The sequence below is a fragment of the Mesoplodon mirus genome (assembly GCF_964341445.2).
Source record: "Mesoplodon mirus genome assembly, chromosome: 5".
In the NCBI taxonomy this organism is placed as follows: Eukaryota; Metazoa; Chordata; class Mammalia; order Artiodactyla; family Ziphiidae; genus Mesoplodon; species Mesoplodon mirus.
In genome coordinates, this window is record NC_138980.1 from 89,421,307 (window position 1) to 89,435,662 (window position 14,356).

Genomic DNA, 14,356 nt, shown 5'->3' on the forward strand with positions numbered 1-14,356 from the left:
ATTATACAGGAATAGATCATTAATACAGTTGGGCTTCAAAGTCAGATTTGTCTGAGTTGAGAACCAGGTTTCTTCATCTTTTTTTCTCTTGCTACCTCTGATTTTAAAAAAAGGGGGCTTCCCTGGTGGCGCAGTGGTTGACAGTCTGCCTGCCATAGCAGGGGCACAGGTTCGTGCCCCGGTCCGGGAAGATCCCACATGCCGCGGAGAGGCTAGGCCCGTGAGCCATGGCCGCTGAGCCTGCGCGTCTGGAGCCTGTGCTCCGCAACGGGAGAGGCCACAACAGTGAGAGGCCCGCTTAACGCAAAAAAAAAAAAAAAAGGCTTGTCTTATTGAGTGTGACCTAAATAGTGTCCCAGGAGTTACGGAATCCAGCAGAGTATTTGAGTTATAGGACATAATACAAGATTCCAAAAGTACTCAATATGCCCAGATAAAAAGCAACTCCAAATAAAATCTGTTTTCCTAATTTCTCATTTTTTAAGTTTCAAGGGGCCATTTTAAATATGAAAACTTTTACTGAAGTAGATGAAATTTTGAAATGCTTACTAAACATTTCACTTATTAAACTTGTTATACATATTTTAAATTACATATTATATAAAATAATGTTCTAATTTAGAAATGTTATTTTCCCCCACTCTAACATCAGTAAACTATTTTACTCATATTCTTCATATGCATATTTTACATCCTTGCTATAGATATCCATGGATCAACAGCATTGGCATCTGGGAACTTGTTAGAAACACAGAATCTCTAGCTCTCCCCTAGACCTATTGAATCAAAATGTGCATTTTAACAAGATGCCCGGGTGATTGGTGTGCACATTAAACTTTGAGATGTACTGGTCTACACAAGAGTTGTAATCACTAGTGTCCTTCTGTTTTCTAAAATACATAATCTTCACTTCCATGTAAGCTGCTTGCAGTATAGCATGCTATGAACTTCTGTATGATGCTACCGCAGATGCTGCTCATTGCTCTCCCAATAGCCATTATTCTTTACCTTAACTATGGAACTCCAATTTTGTTTGGGTGTAACACTCTGCCCAGTTAGAAAAACTCAATTTCCCAGACTTCTTTGCGGGTAGGCTCGACCATACAACTGAGTTCAACTTCTGACTAACGAGAGGTAAGCAAAAATTGCTGGATGGGGCTTCAGGAAAAATTCTTCATAAAAGGGGTACTCGGGGCTTCCCTGGTGGCACAGCGGTTGAGAGTCCGCCTTCCGAACCCGGAACGGGTTCATACCCCCGTCCCGGAAGATCCCACATGCCGCGGAGCGGCTGGGCCCGTGAGCCATGGCCGCTGAGCCTGCGCGTCCGGAGCCTGTGCTCCGCAACGGGAGAGGCCACAGCAGTGAGAGGCCCGCGTACCACAAAAAAAAAAAAAAAAAAAAAAAAGGGGGGGTACTCGGCTTGCATGCGTTTTTGGACTTGCCTCCTGATCCTAATCCTTTCTTTTATTTCTGCCTGAAATGTGGACATGAAGCTAGAAGGTGGAGCTGTCATGTTATAATCACAAGGATTAAAATCACACAATGAGGATGGTAGAGGGAAACTGAAAAGGAGCTTGTGTTCCTAATGGGACTGTGGTATGGCTATATCAGACTTGGACTGCTCAAATCCAAACTTCTTGCCATGTGAGAAGAATTCAACTTTTTGTGATTAAGCCATTGTAGTTAGGCTTCTGCTACATGCAGCTGAACACAACCGTGAAGCAAGCTGCAGGCACGCATTCATGTAACAGCAGGATGGCACTGCTGTGTTGTTTTTCATTTCTTCTGTAGGTATGTATTTCCCTGGTTGCCCAAATTTAACCACTTACTATACTGCTTTTAAAAGTAGTTTTAAAAAGGCTTATTCACAAGAACATTTAATCACAACCATGGGGTCATATATGCAGGAATAATGACTAAATGTATGTTCATTTATATTCCTCCTTTGTTTTTAATCTATGTCCATCGGGTGACCTCTGTCAGCAGCCATAATTAATATTGATAGAGTGCTTACCCATTTAGTACTTTGTTTTCCAAAATTACATAATTGAGATAGGGCCTTATAATAGGAAGACTTTGTAAAATTGCAAATGTAAGGCAATTTCCTCTTTTCTGATCATCCTTAACTTCTATTTAGGCACTTATAGGCATCAGAATAAATCTGTGCATCCAGCATTCTGAATCTAGATAGAGCCAATAGTAAGGGGGCTGACTGGAGAGGGGTCTCTCCTATGCAGGGTGATTTCTTTGGGATTAGGAATTAAAGGTAGAATAAGGAACGGAAACACATGTTTAGAGTTTGGAATAAAAATCCTGATGCAGAAGTAGTTTTCTAGAGAAGCAGCTGAATTCATTTTAGGGGCTCAGGCCCTAGATAGTGCACTTTGGGGAACGATGGAGAGGAGGTTGTATCCACATTGTAGCATAAAGGGAACTGGATAGAAAACTACTAGGAGAATGGGAGTTTCCTCCCAGAAACTTTGGGCTTTGGGTTTCCAGAGTAATATGGATGGGGTTGTAGTTATTTATTTGGTTATTAATGGACAGGTTGACCCCAGGACACTGTAGCACTTGGGAAGGACTGGAGTTGCATCTGTAAAATCACCTGGCAGATGTGTCTGGCATATGTTTGAGATCCACTGTAGGTTTGTCAAATGTATGTTCATTTGGTCTATATCCAAGGTAATCATCAGCATAATACAAAAGCTTATCCAGAATATTAATCAAAACAACAGTTTTATCAAGCCAAAATGTTCCATACAAAACTCCAGAATTGGAATTAAAGATTCAGAATGGGCTTCCCTGGTGGCGCAGTGGTTGGGAGTCTGCCTGCCCATGCAGGGGACACGGGTTCGAGCCCTGGTCCGGGAAGGTCCCATATGTGGCAGAGTAACTGAGCACGTGTGCCACAACTGCTGAGCCTGCGCTCTGGGGCCCGCGAGCCACAACTGCTGAGCCCACGTGCCACAGCTGCTGGGGCCCACGCGCCTGGAGCCCATGCTCCGCAACGGGAGAGGCCACCGCAATGAGAAGCCCGTGCGCTGCAGCGAAGAGTAGACCCCACTGGCTGCAGCTGGAGAAAGCCCGCGCGCAGCCTCGAAGACCCAATGCAGCCAAAAATAAATAAATAAATTTATTTAAAAAACACAAAAAACGAATACATAGGTAGTCTGATATGGAGAAAAAAAAAGATTCAGAATGAACAAACACTTGAGGAGCATCTGCTTTGTGTCAAGCATCGTGAAGGTACTTTTACATGCACTTTCACCCGTGTGCAACTGCCCTCTCCACAGAGGTTTACTTTGCTCATCTGACCAAAATAGAAACCCCTGCTGCTCCTGCTGAGCCCTCGTGTGCTGATCACGCCCAGGATGCTCCACCCCTGAGGAGGAGGAGCCTGAACAGCCAGGAGCCCACCAGCTGGCTCTGAGCACCTGTTCCATTGTCTCCCTCTCGCCCCCGCAAGGCTTCTGGGTAAGAATGAATTTTTTTCTAATCCGAATAATGCATGTCATTCCTATTCTAGAGCTATACTTATGCCTAAAACAAACAATGCCCTTCCTTAAGTCAATATCTTTCCACTGAGACATCTATCGCCTATTAACTTCACCTGACTATATCTCAGTCAACGGAACTAGCGGAAGTCATGTAACAGAGAAACGATGATAAAGAGGGATCCCAAATTGTAGTTTGATCCCAAATTATAGTTAGGTGTTGTAGTTAAAAATTTTTTTTTTGATGTACCAGACCAATGTGCCTCAAATTTGAGAGCTATATTAACCTTTTCAAGGACAAAACCTTCTCATAAAGTCCCAAGAATATGTTCACTTACTTCAGTGGGAGAAACCCTCCCTTAAAGAAACAGAAGTCTTGGGCTTTCCTGGTGGCGCAGTGGTTAAGAATCCTCCTGCCAATGCAGGGGACACGGGTTCGATCCCTGGTCCAGGAAGATTCGACATGCCATGGACCAACTAGGCCCATGTGCCACATACTGAGCCTATGCTCTAGAGCCTGTGAGCCACAACTACTGAGCCCAAGTGCTGCAACTACTGAAGCCTGCGTGCCTAGATCCTGTGCTCCACAGCAAGAGAAGCCACCACAATGAGAAGCCTGCGCACCACAAGGAAGAGTAGCCCCCGCTCACCACAACTAGAGAAAAGCCCATGTGCAGCAACGAAGACCCAACACAGCCAAAAATAAATAAATGATTTTTTAAAAAAATTAAAAGAAACGAAACAAAAGTCTTATTCTTCAAAAAGAGTTTTCCAGATATGAATTATCACTGCAGATGAATGATCTCTTTATAACAAGATGATTTTTATGCTATCTTTAAGATGAAAACTCAACTTTTAAAACTGCTCACGAAACTCCCGCCTCTAAGAAACAGCAAATCCCTCTCACCTGCTGCATAGTTGGAGAAAACCTATACCAGCCAAGAGTCTATTTCTATACAAAACCATTCCCAATCACGTATGGGGTCTTTGGAGGCCCTAACAGTATAAGGCACTGTGCTATTTCCTTCTGTGTGGTTTAAGGGGAACTATATCGTGGCATGATGCTTTCAAATTGTTTCTGTAGAATATTGTTAATCTCGTTCCATTGGTCTGGGTTTGCTGGCTGTGTGAATGGTTGATGTCTTAGGCACAGGTGAAATCTTCAACTTTGTTTTGCACAAGCTTTTAAGCCCAACTTGCATGCTCAAGTTTCAGACACCCGCCTGAGATGGGTTCTCTGACCTGGAGATACCCATTCCAACCAGTTAGTGGTGTTGCAAGAGCTCCAGGGCCTTGGAGGAGCTTTGTCCTCTGAGGCTGCTGGCTGCCCAGAAATCTAAGTCATGCTTTTATGATGACATCTGGTTGCTGGCCATATGGAGTTTCAAGGGGTCTGTGATCATTTTCTGCAAGAATTCAGCAGAATCATGTTACAGTGTCCAGGGTCTAAAAGAGGCATTTGGCACTGGCACAAGAAACACATTACTGGTGACTCTGTTGGCACCATATAGAAAGGGGGCAAACCCTGGGAAAGCTTGGATTAACCCAGTAAGGGACAAAGCAAGGAAAGGATTGGCTGGGATGCCCACCAAAGATTTTGTAGTTCAAAGGACTCATAGTAGGGCTTCCCTGGTGGCGCAGTGGTTGAGAGTCCACCTGCCGTTGCAGGGGACACAGGTTCGTGCCTTGGTCCGGGAAGATCTGATGCTGCAGAGCGGCTGGGCCCGTGAGCCGTGGCTGCTGAGCCTGCGCGTCCGGAGCCTGTGCTCCGCAACGGGAGAGGCCACAACAATGAGAGGTCCACGTACCACAAAAAAAAAAAAAAAAAGGACTCATAGTAGATTTATTCTAAAATTTTGGACAGAAATTTCAGGGTGATATTTATTAATGGTTCCATTTTGTTACTATACAAACAATTGCTTCAAAAATACTGATCATTAAAAACCTCATAGAAGATATATTGTTATTTTTATTACTGGAAGGAACAGTGTCAAATCTGTGATGTTGTCTTTCAGCAGTAGGGTGACAAGTGACTTTTTTCTTGCTTCTGTATATTTTCTGTAATTTCCAAATGAGCTACAGTAATGCAGGAGTAGGGATTTAGACTCAAATGTTTGGCTCCACTATCTAATACCTATGTGGCCTTGGGCAAGTTCTTAACTCACTACTTCCATTTCCTTCTGTAAAATGGGGATAATAATACTAATAACATCTGCTTTCATGAAGCTCTTGTGAGGGTTGAATGAGACAATACAAATAAAGAGTTAAGACAGTGCCTGGCACATAGGAACTGCACCCAAATTTTAGCCCTTGTTACTATTATTGCCGTACTTCACTGATTCTAAGACTCACTGTTTTTCTCTCTCCAATTTGTAATTTCTTTCTAATTGGGATGTATCTTACATTAGATGGTGTGAAATGGCTTAAAGGACAGTTCTTTGTTCTGTCTTGATGATACATGAAACAGACATGCATCTTAAGCAATAATTTGTGTTAGCTGAGTAGTTATTTCTGACTCTATATTTCCTGTGAGGGATATGACAGGGTAGCATTTAGCCCTGATGCTTTTGGCCACTCTCCACCCCCTCCCTTCCTGCCTCCCCAGCTGAAGAGTACGGTGGATGCTGGGCTGCAGGGACTCACCCCTTCCTTGCCTGGTCCTCTTGGAACTGCAGTACGGAGGGGTGAGTTGAATCCAGGGGAGTGCTGGGCTTTGGGGGCACTTGCAACACACCTGGAGAAGTAGATAAGGAGTAGAATAAATTTGGGTGGCAAAATGGCAGTCTAAAATGGAAGGTTTAGGTGTGGCCACGTCGCACAGATTTTTGACCATGGTGGTTTAGTGCAGTCTGCACAGCTGTACTTTTAACTGCTGTAGCCTGCACCAGAGTCTCTTTCCCTTGGGCCACTCAGTATTTTGAACTTGCTGGTTACGGCTGCTTATGAGGCTTTATTCACAGGCCAGTGGCTGTCTTTTATAGAGGAGGACCCAGTAAATGTAGGGGATCCATGGCTGGCCTCAGCAGATAGCCATGAGGGGCTGACGAGCAAGCCTACCCTGGCCTTGCTGTCCTCCACAGAGGTACTGTCCCCAAGTGGTGGCTTTGATGTGTAGGCTGCAACTCATTTCTTGGATGACACAGGCACACGTGCTTCAGCCTTCTGGGCTTCCTGCAATACCAGTGGGCTTCAGAGGGATTAATAGCGGAGGAGCTGAGGCAGTCATCCACTTACAGGGAAAAGAGATTTTTTTGGATATACTTTTAAAGCAGCGTTCTTTTGCTGCTTTAAAATGCAATGCAGCTGCTGTGTGTGTGTGTGTGTGTGTGTGTGTGTGTTGCAGAGCGTTTCAAGTATGAGTGCCAGACCTTGGTGGGGAGCATTAGCTGAGCTGTCTCAACTCCATTCTGCCTCCAGACCAAAGAAGTGAGCTGTCAAGGAGCTAATTTGGGGGTCACAGGACTTGTGCACAGATTCAGAAATCACTCTCCACCATGTGATCTTAATAAGGCTCAGATTCGAAAGCAGGGTTTTTAGGACTAGTGAACCCACAGCAAGAGGTAGTAGAAACAGCCTCTATAGCCAAAGAGGGGAAAGGCCTGCTCACACAAGAACGTAAATGCTATGTAACGAACTGGGGCCTACATTCAAATCAGTATTGGCGTGCTAGTGAGGTACAACCTATACTCTGATTGAAAACCATGTAACCATGTCCCATCTAGACTAACACACACCTTTTGTGGTTATCCAATTCTGATTCTGTGGAGATATTTTACAGCTCTGTAAGTTGAAAATAACTGATGGCAATGCAAAATAATTGTCTACAGACACAGAAATGATTCCTTCTATGGAGGGACAACACTTACCGCCATCCTGTGCGAAAGCCAATTTTGTATCTATTTGCACATTCATTTCAATATTCCTTACTCCATAAGAATTTGTGCTTCTTTGATTTCTCCTTTGAACCAGTTGCCTGGCTCTTCCATTTAATCAGTGAGTTAAATAAAATCTTTACCGTAAGTTCATTTTATATCTGTATGTGAGTTATGATTTTGCTTCTTTTGAAAATATCTTTTAACACTAGAAACATGGGGTTCAAAGGCTAAATGGAAACTTAGGAAATGTTAAATACACTGGGTGAGAAGGAAAGTCCCCTCAAATAAGACTGGGGATGCCACTAGGTCAAATTTCTAGACTTTGCTCAAAGCAGCAATATCTTAAATGCCCTTCTCCGAGAAAAGACGGTATGCATAGGTGGATTTCTCTTCCAATCTAGAAAATTCATAGTTCTAAAAATAATCTCTTACCAAGAGATGTTTCCCAATTGACTTAAAGTTCCCAGGTCATGGTCTCTGGACAACTGACATAAACCCTGACACACTGGCACAGCTCAAAACAAGGTGGTGCCCCTTCTCGCAATGCCACTGAATCTCTGCTGTGGTCTTGCCAACTCCTTTTGGTTTGGACTAAGTACTGAGTTCTCGGAATATAATTTTGTTCTGGGCTAACTGCCCAAGGTACTGGGGATTGGGTCATTTTCTAAATTTGGTAGCTGTGGGCCAGTGCTATGATAATCTTGTATGTCCTACTAACATTTAACTCTGGACTTTTTTCCAGGGTGGTTAGTAAAGATTTGGCATTAAGTAATCCACTTTTTATGAACAACATTAATTATGGTATGAGGCAGCTTAAGCTATAGCTGCTGCAAGAATCACAACTTTACCCAAGATGGAGAATCCCTCTATCAAAACTGAGCAAGATAAGATATTGAGAAGGGTGCATTTTGAACATTAATGTCTTTGTATTTTAACTCTGAAAAGCAAGGAAAATTGTTTCTGGACTTTTCATTTCTTTTGACCTTAGTGACTTTAGATTCACTTTGTAACCAGGGCTTAGTTTACAGACCCCCATTGCTCTTTGAGAATGAAAAGGAGTTTCTGTTCATATTTCTGTGTTGACAATTTTTTGTTGAACTATCTTAATGTTGTCATTTACTGTCATGGTGAACCTGTAACAAACTATGTTGGACAGTGAGGCTGCTCAGGATTTGTGATGGGATACAAAAGAGGTAGCCAACTTTCATAATTGGGTAGAAAGTGGCTTTGACCCTAATCCACCTAGCGTATTGCTCTGATACATTTTTGAGCCTCTGGAGGCAAAATCAAAACTCCCACCAGTCGTTCCAGGATGCTATTCAAAGGGGAAGGCATTGGTATTGGGAAGCGCTCATGGTGAGAGCACACGGGATGTTACTGGCAGACTGCTGATATTTTCCCGCAAGGGGGAGGCTGTGCCCCAGGATTAATGGTTAATAGAACACAAAACCAGAGTATATGTTTGCGAAATACTTCCATGTGAAGCATGTTCATTAGGTAACACTTTCTCCACCATGAGAAAGCCATGAATTTGGAAGGAGACAATGGGCAAGGATAGCACAGACTCTTCATTTTCCGTCCCTTCCAAGAGTGAGCTGCCCAGAGAGAACACGTGTGTGCCTTCCTCCTCCACGTGCAGAGGACAGCCCTGCCAGTGCTGTTGGGAGAGGGGCTAATTCCATTTCCTATACCAGGAAGCTTTTCTATCCACAGATACAAGCCCCCTTCTCCAGCATCGGTTTTATCAGTAACAGAGGTGGTAATTGGATCACATATCTGGTTGGGTTTTCTTTGGGTTTGTTTTTTTGTTCCCTAACAGCATGTCATTAATCTCAGTGCTTATGAGTGAGCACAGATTGGCCTCATTGTAAATCTACTTTATCAGTGGTGATATGGTTTATTAACTACTTCCTGTGAATGAATGTTGAGCTCGTCTCGGGTCTGGCCGGTAGAGATCACACATTGTTGAGCCCTTGCATGTTCCTGTGCACTCATGTGATATAGTCTGTGTCTAAACAGTTTTACCAACTTTTGTGGCTTTAGACATTTTTTTAAACATCTTTTCGACTTGGAAGCCCCTCCTTCCCTTCCAATAAAAAGGAGGGGGGAGAACCTTATTTTACTTATTTACTTTAAAATTTATAGTACAGAAAAGGCTTTATAGGCTGTTGTCAACTTCTTTTTTTTTAATTAATTAATTTATTTTTGGCTGTGTCGGGTCTTCACTGCAGCACGGGCTTTCTCTAGTTGTGGCGAACGAGGGTTACTCTTTGTTGTGGTGTGCGGTTTTCTCATTGCGGTGGCTTCTCTTGTTGCGGAGCACGGGCTCTAGGCGCATGGGCTTCAGTAGTTGTGGCACGTGGGCTTAGTAGCTGTGGCTCGCGGGCTCTAGAGTGCAGGCTCGGTAGTTGTGGCGCACGGGTTTAGTTGCTCCACGGCATGTGGGACATTTCCGGACCAGGGCTCGAACTTGTGTCCCCTGCATTGGCAGGAGGATTCTTTTCTTTTTTTTTTTTTTTTTTAATCCAGGCTTGCTAAAGTGATAAATCAGTGGGATGGGTGAGTGCTCGCTCTAGAGAAGGGTTCCTTTTACTTATTTATTTTTTGGCCACATCATATGGCATATGGGATCTTAGCTCCCTGACCAGGGATCGAACCCATGCTCCCTGTAGTGGAAGCTTGGAGTCTTAACCACTGGACCACCAGGGAAGTCCCGGCAGGAGGATTCTTAACCACTGCGCCACCAGGGATTGTTGTCCATTTCTACTTCTTACTGTGTGCATTGCCTCTTCTCTTTTCCCTTTTTGTTTGATGTGGTATTTGGTAAATCTATTTTATAGTAAAGATCTATACCCTTTGTTGTAAACACTGAAAATATTGACATCTGTTTCTTTTAAATTTTATTTCAAAACTCAAGGAAAAGAAGGGTGTCATTTTTGGACTATCTTTGAATCCCAGTATTGTGCACTACTGTATTAAATGGCACGTGTATTTTGTTTAAAATTATCTCTTAATCATTCAAAATAAATTAATCATATTCCAAATCAGTCTCTTATATTTAAAATTAACCGCAGAACTAGTGTGTGTTCATACACATACACACACACACACACACACACACACTATACATTCATTTTCAATATTTGAATGAGAACCAATTTACCTGAGGAGATATTTTAATAATTTATTCAAGAAAGAACAGCTTTGTAGAAAAATAAACCTTATCTAAGGTTCCAGGATGAGGATTTAAGCAAAATTCATCCACATTATAACAGTTTTGTTAGCATCTCAGTCTCCAAAGACATTATTCACCAAATAACTTCCCTTTTAGTGAGATACAAAAAACTGAACATGCACATACAATCACACAAGTGCATGTACTAGAAAATTCACTTACAGATTCAGAACACTGTAACCAGCTTTTCAGACCCCGTTATCTCTATTTCTATTTCTTTCAGTTATTTGCTCCACTTTTATCTTTCTGCATTTCCCCGCATTACTTAAGAGAGTAACATTACATACATACATACACATATACGTATATGTACATACATATACATATCAATATATACACATACACATATACGTATATGTGTATACATACACATTCATATATAATATATTTATATTTTCTTTTTACTTCACAGTTGATGCTGTGATATTAGTTTTATATCAGGTAGTTGTAGATATATTCCTTTTATCATCAGAAGAAAGTTTATGTGCAAAATCTTCAAGTGTTGCCCACGTGAAAAACAATAGCGGGAATTCCCTGGCTGTCCAGTGGTCGGGACTCCGTGCTTTCACTGTCGGCAGTGCAGGTTTAATCCCTGGTTGGGGAACTAAGCTACCACAAGGTGTGGCCAAAAAATAAAAATAAAAACAAGAAAAACGCTAGCATAGAGGAAGTAGGATCCATTTGACAATGCGCAGTAAAACTCTCAGCTATCCAGATCCCCAAAGGGGTCGAGATCCATGTGTCTCAGGCCCTATCCATCTGGAGTACATTGGAGTAGCTCATGATTTCACTGGCTGTGCCTTCTACCCACTACTGTGGGGTTTCTGGCCTTTTCCAAACCCCTGGAGGGTCTCATGTGTTGCCCACACACTCTGCTTTCAGCTACCAGGGAATGGCTGTTAGTACTCCACTGCCTGGGGCACACTTCACAGGCCTGCAGGTAGGCGGCAGTGAAGAAACAGGGAGGAAGAGAGGACGTGGGCCAGAGGGCAGTAAGAGCCACAGTTTCTCAGAATGCCCCCTCTCTCGTTCAGTCACCACTCTCCTGCACCTTCTTTTGTAGGTGCTCCTTTTCCTTTCTTTTTTTTGTTTTTTGGGGTTTTTTGGCTGCACTGGGTCTTCATTGGTGCGTGTGGGCTTTCTCTAGTTGCAGCGAACAGGTGCTACTCTTAGTTGCAGGGTGCGGGCTCTAGGTGCGCAGGCTTCTGTAGTTGTGGTGCGTGGGCTCAGTAGTTGTGGCTCGTGGGCTCTAGAGTGCAGGCTCAGTAGTTGTGCTGCACGGGCTTAGTTGCTCCACGGGATCTTCCCGGACCAGGGCTCAAACCCATGTCCCCTGCACTGGCAGGCGGACTCTTAACCATTGCACCACCAGGGAAGTCCCTCGCTTTTCTTTAGGTGAGTTTCTTCTCCAGGAACCCTGGAGTCCTCTCCATGGGCCTTTCTTGTCATGCTCACCTAGCTCTGAGCCCTAGGTCAGGCCCAGCTGGGGTTTAAGCGAAGGCTCCTATTACATTTTCTAGTTGGTTGAGTTGCAAAGAGTTAAACATGTATTCACTGGAAAACAAAATTTCAAAAATGTTTTAGATGGAATGCAGTTCAGTCTTCACTAATGTCTTAAACAATGTAATTTGAACGTGAGTCAAACTTTCCTTATTGACTCAGGGTCAACGTTGTGAACATGACTGCTGGCACCGTTCTGTAATATAGCTATTTCCTGTCTGTTGAGGGGTGTAACTGTCTGTCTCCATTCCTAAACTGCTATGCTGTTGAGTATCCAATGTGTTTTATTCATGGTTATAGTGCCTCCCTTGCTGCCTTTCCATCAGCTGTCATGTCTTGTAGTGAACATCCTTGTGAACTAGAAACTGGAAAAGAAATCTTAATAAACTAGGTGTAAAATAAGAATAAATGGGCTCTGCTGAGAACTATTGGAGTTTTCCCATAAAGGCCATGCATGACCTCGAGCGAACGTGGGGAATCTTCATTTTGGCTGCTCTGCTGCCTTTGTGATTTAGCACTTGGGTCACAGCTGAATCTCTGATCTGTGACTATACATCCTGATTTTTCCATGAAAATCCTGGCATCCTGGAGTAATATGTTAATAGTGTCCTGTTTCATTCTCAAAAGTGTTCCAGATAGGATCATAGATTCAGTGGTCACCCTACAGATGAGTGATGTCATCAGCATGAATAAATACTGTACTAATTTCTTCTCCGAGTGATCTGTATATCAGGATTGTACTCTGAGACACAAAAAAATTTAAAAAGAACACATGAAAATATATGGTAGAGCTCCATTCTAAAGATTTCTAGATTTGTCCGCCCAACAGAAAACTGAGATGGAAGAAGGAAAACTCATATTAAGTGCCTCCTGTTTACTTTGTTCTTTATTAGATACATTCACATTTACCAAACTTGTTTAATCCTTAGGGTAGATGTAATTCCTTTTTACATAAAAGGAGAATTAGCTCACAAACCTTGGGGATGACAGAAAGAAAGAAAAGATAAGCCTTGTACCATTGATGGACTTGTGTCAGATTCTTTCCTTCTGTTTCCAATCACAACATATGTCAGTGTCATACAGCCAGCTGGAGTACCTCTTCCTGGTAACTTTATAGCATTGTCCTCACTTTTAGTTAAGGGGCAGAGGTCGTGTAGAAAAAGAAAGGCTTAATTTAATTCTGAAATATTTGGAAAGCCTTGGTTTGGAAGAAGTGCTGAATATTATATCATAGCTTTAGGTAATTGTAAACCCTACCCAACTGATTACTGCTTTAGTTTCTAAGGTCTGTGGTTTGAATAACATTTTAAAGCTTGTAATGAGTCAAAGGAATGGAAAATCGTGAGGGAAAATATGACTTTAACCATTCTGGGTGTATTTGAAAATGCAAGCCTTCAGGTTTAGAGTGCAAAATAATAGGATTCTGAGGAATATGGGATGGTACCCAGTCCATCCATAATCATTTTAAAAAATGCATTAATATATTAGGGCTTAAATAAGCCATTTCATTTTTTATATAGTTTTTTCCCTGTTTTTTTAAAATTTCTGTTTTCTTTTTCCTGCCTTTCTGTAAGTTACCTGGACATTTTTTGAAATTCCATTTTGATATATCTAGCATTTTTTAATGTAGCTTTCTGTATAGGTTTTTTTGTGGTTGTTCTGGTTATCACATTATACACACATAAATTATCAGTCTATTTTTTATGTTATTCTTTTTTGAAGTATAGTTGGTGTACAATATTATATATGTTTCAGGTATGCAACATAGTGATTCACAATTTCTAAAGGTTATACTTCACTTAAAGTTATTATAAAATATTGGCTATATTCCCTGTGCTGTACAATATATCCTTGTAGCTTATTTACTTTACACATAGTAGTTAATCCCCTAGTCCTATCTGGCCACTCTCCCCTTCCCTCTCCCCACTGGTAACTACTAGTTTGTTCTCCATATCTGTGAGTCTGCTTCTTTTTTGTTATATTCACTAGTTTGTTTTATTTTTTAGATTCCACATATAAGTGATATCATTATCATAGTCTATTGGTGTCAACATTTTACCAGTTCAAATGGAGTGTAAAAAACTTATTTCCTTTTAAGTCCCTTTACTATCTCCTATTCATAATATAATAGTTGAAATATTTCCTCTATAAACATTGAAAACCATTTGCTTCAATGGTCAAACATAATTTAGGAACTCAAGAGGAGAGTCTATTGTATTTTACCCATATTTTTACTCTTTCTGTTGTTCTTC

At 42.0% G+C, this 14,356-nt stretch overlaps 1 protein-coding gene across 1 annotated transcript in view; it reads left to right on the forward strand.

The window, feature by feature from the left end:
• The first annotated feature begins 6,080 nt into the window (after positions 1–6,080).
• Positions 6,081–14,356, forward strand: part of LOC309804517 (transmembrane emp24 domain-containing protein 7) — a 142,234-nt gene continuing 133,958 nt past the window's right edge. The window contains exon 1 of the mRNA XM_082621890.1: positions 6,081–6,178. Coding sequence (XP_082478016.1) covers positions 6,116–6,178 — 63 coding nt within the window. The 5' untranslated portion in view covers positions 6,081–6,115. The remainder of the gene's footprint in view (positions 6,179–14,356) is intronic.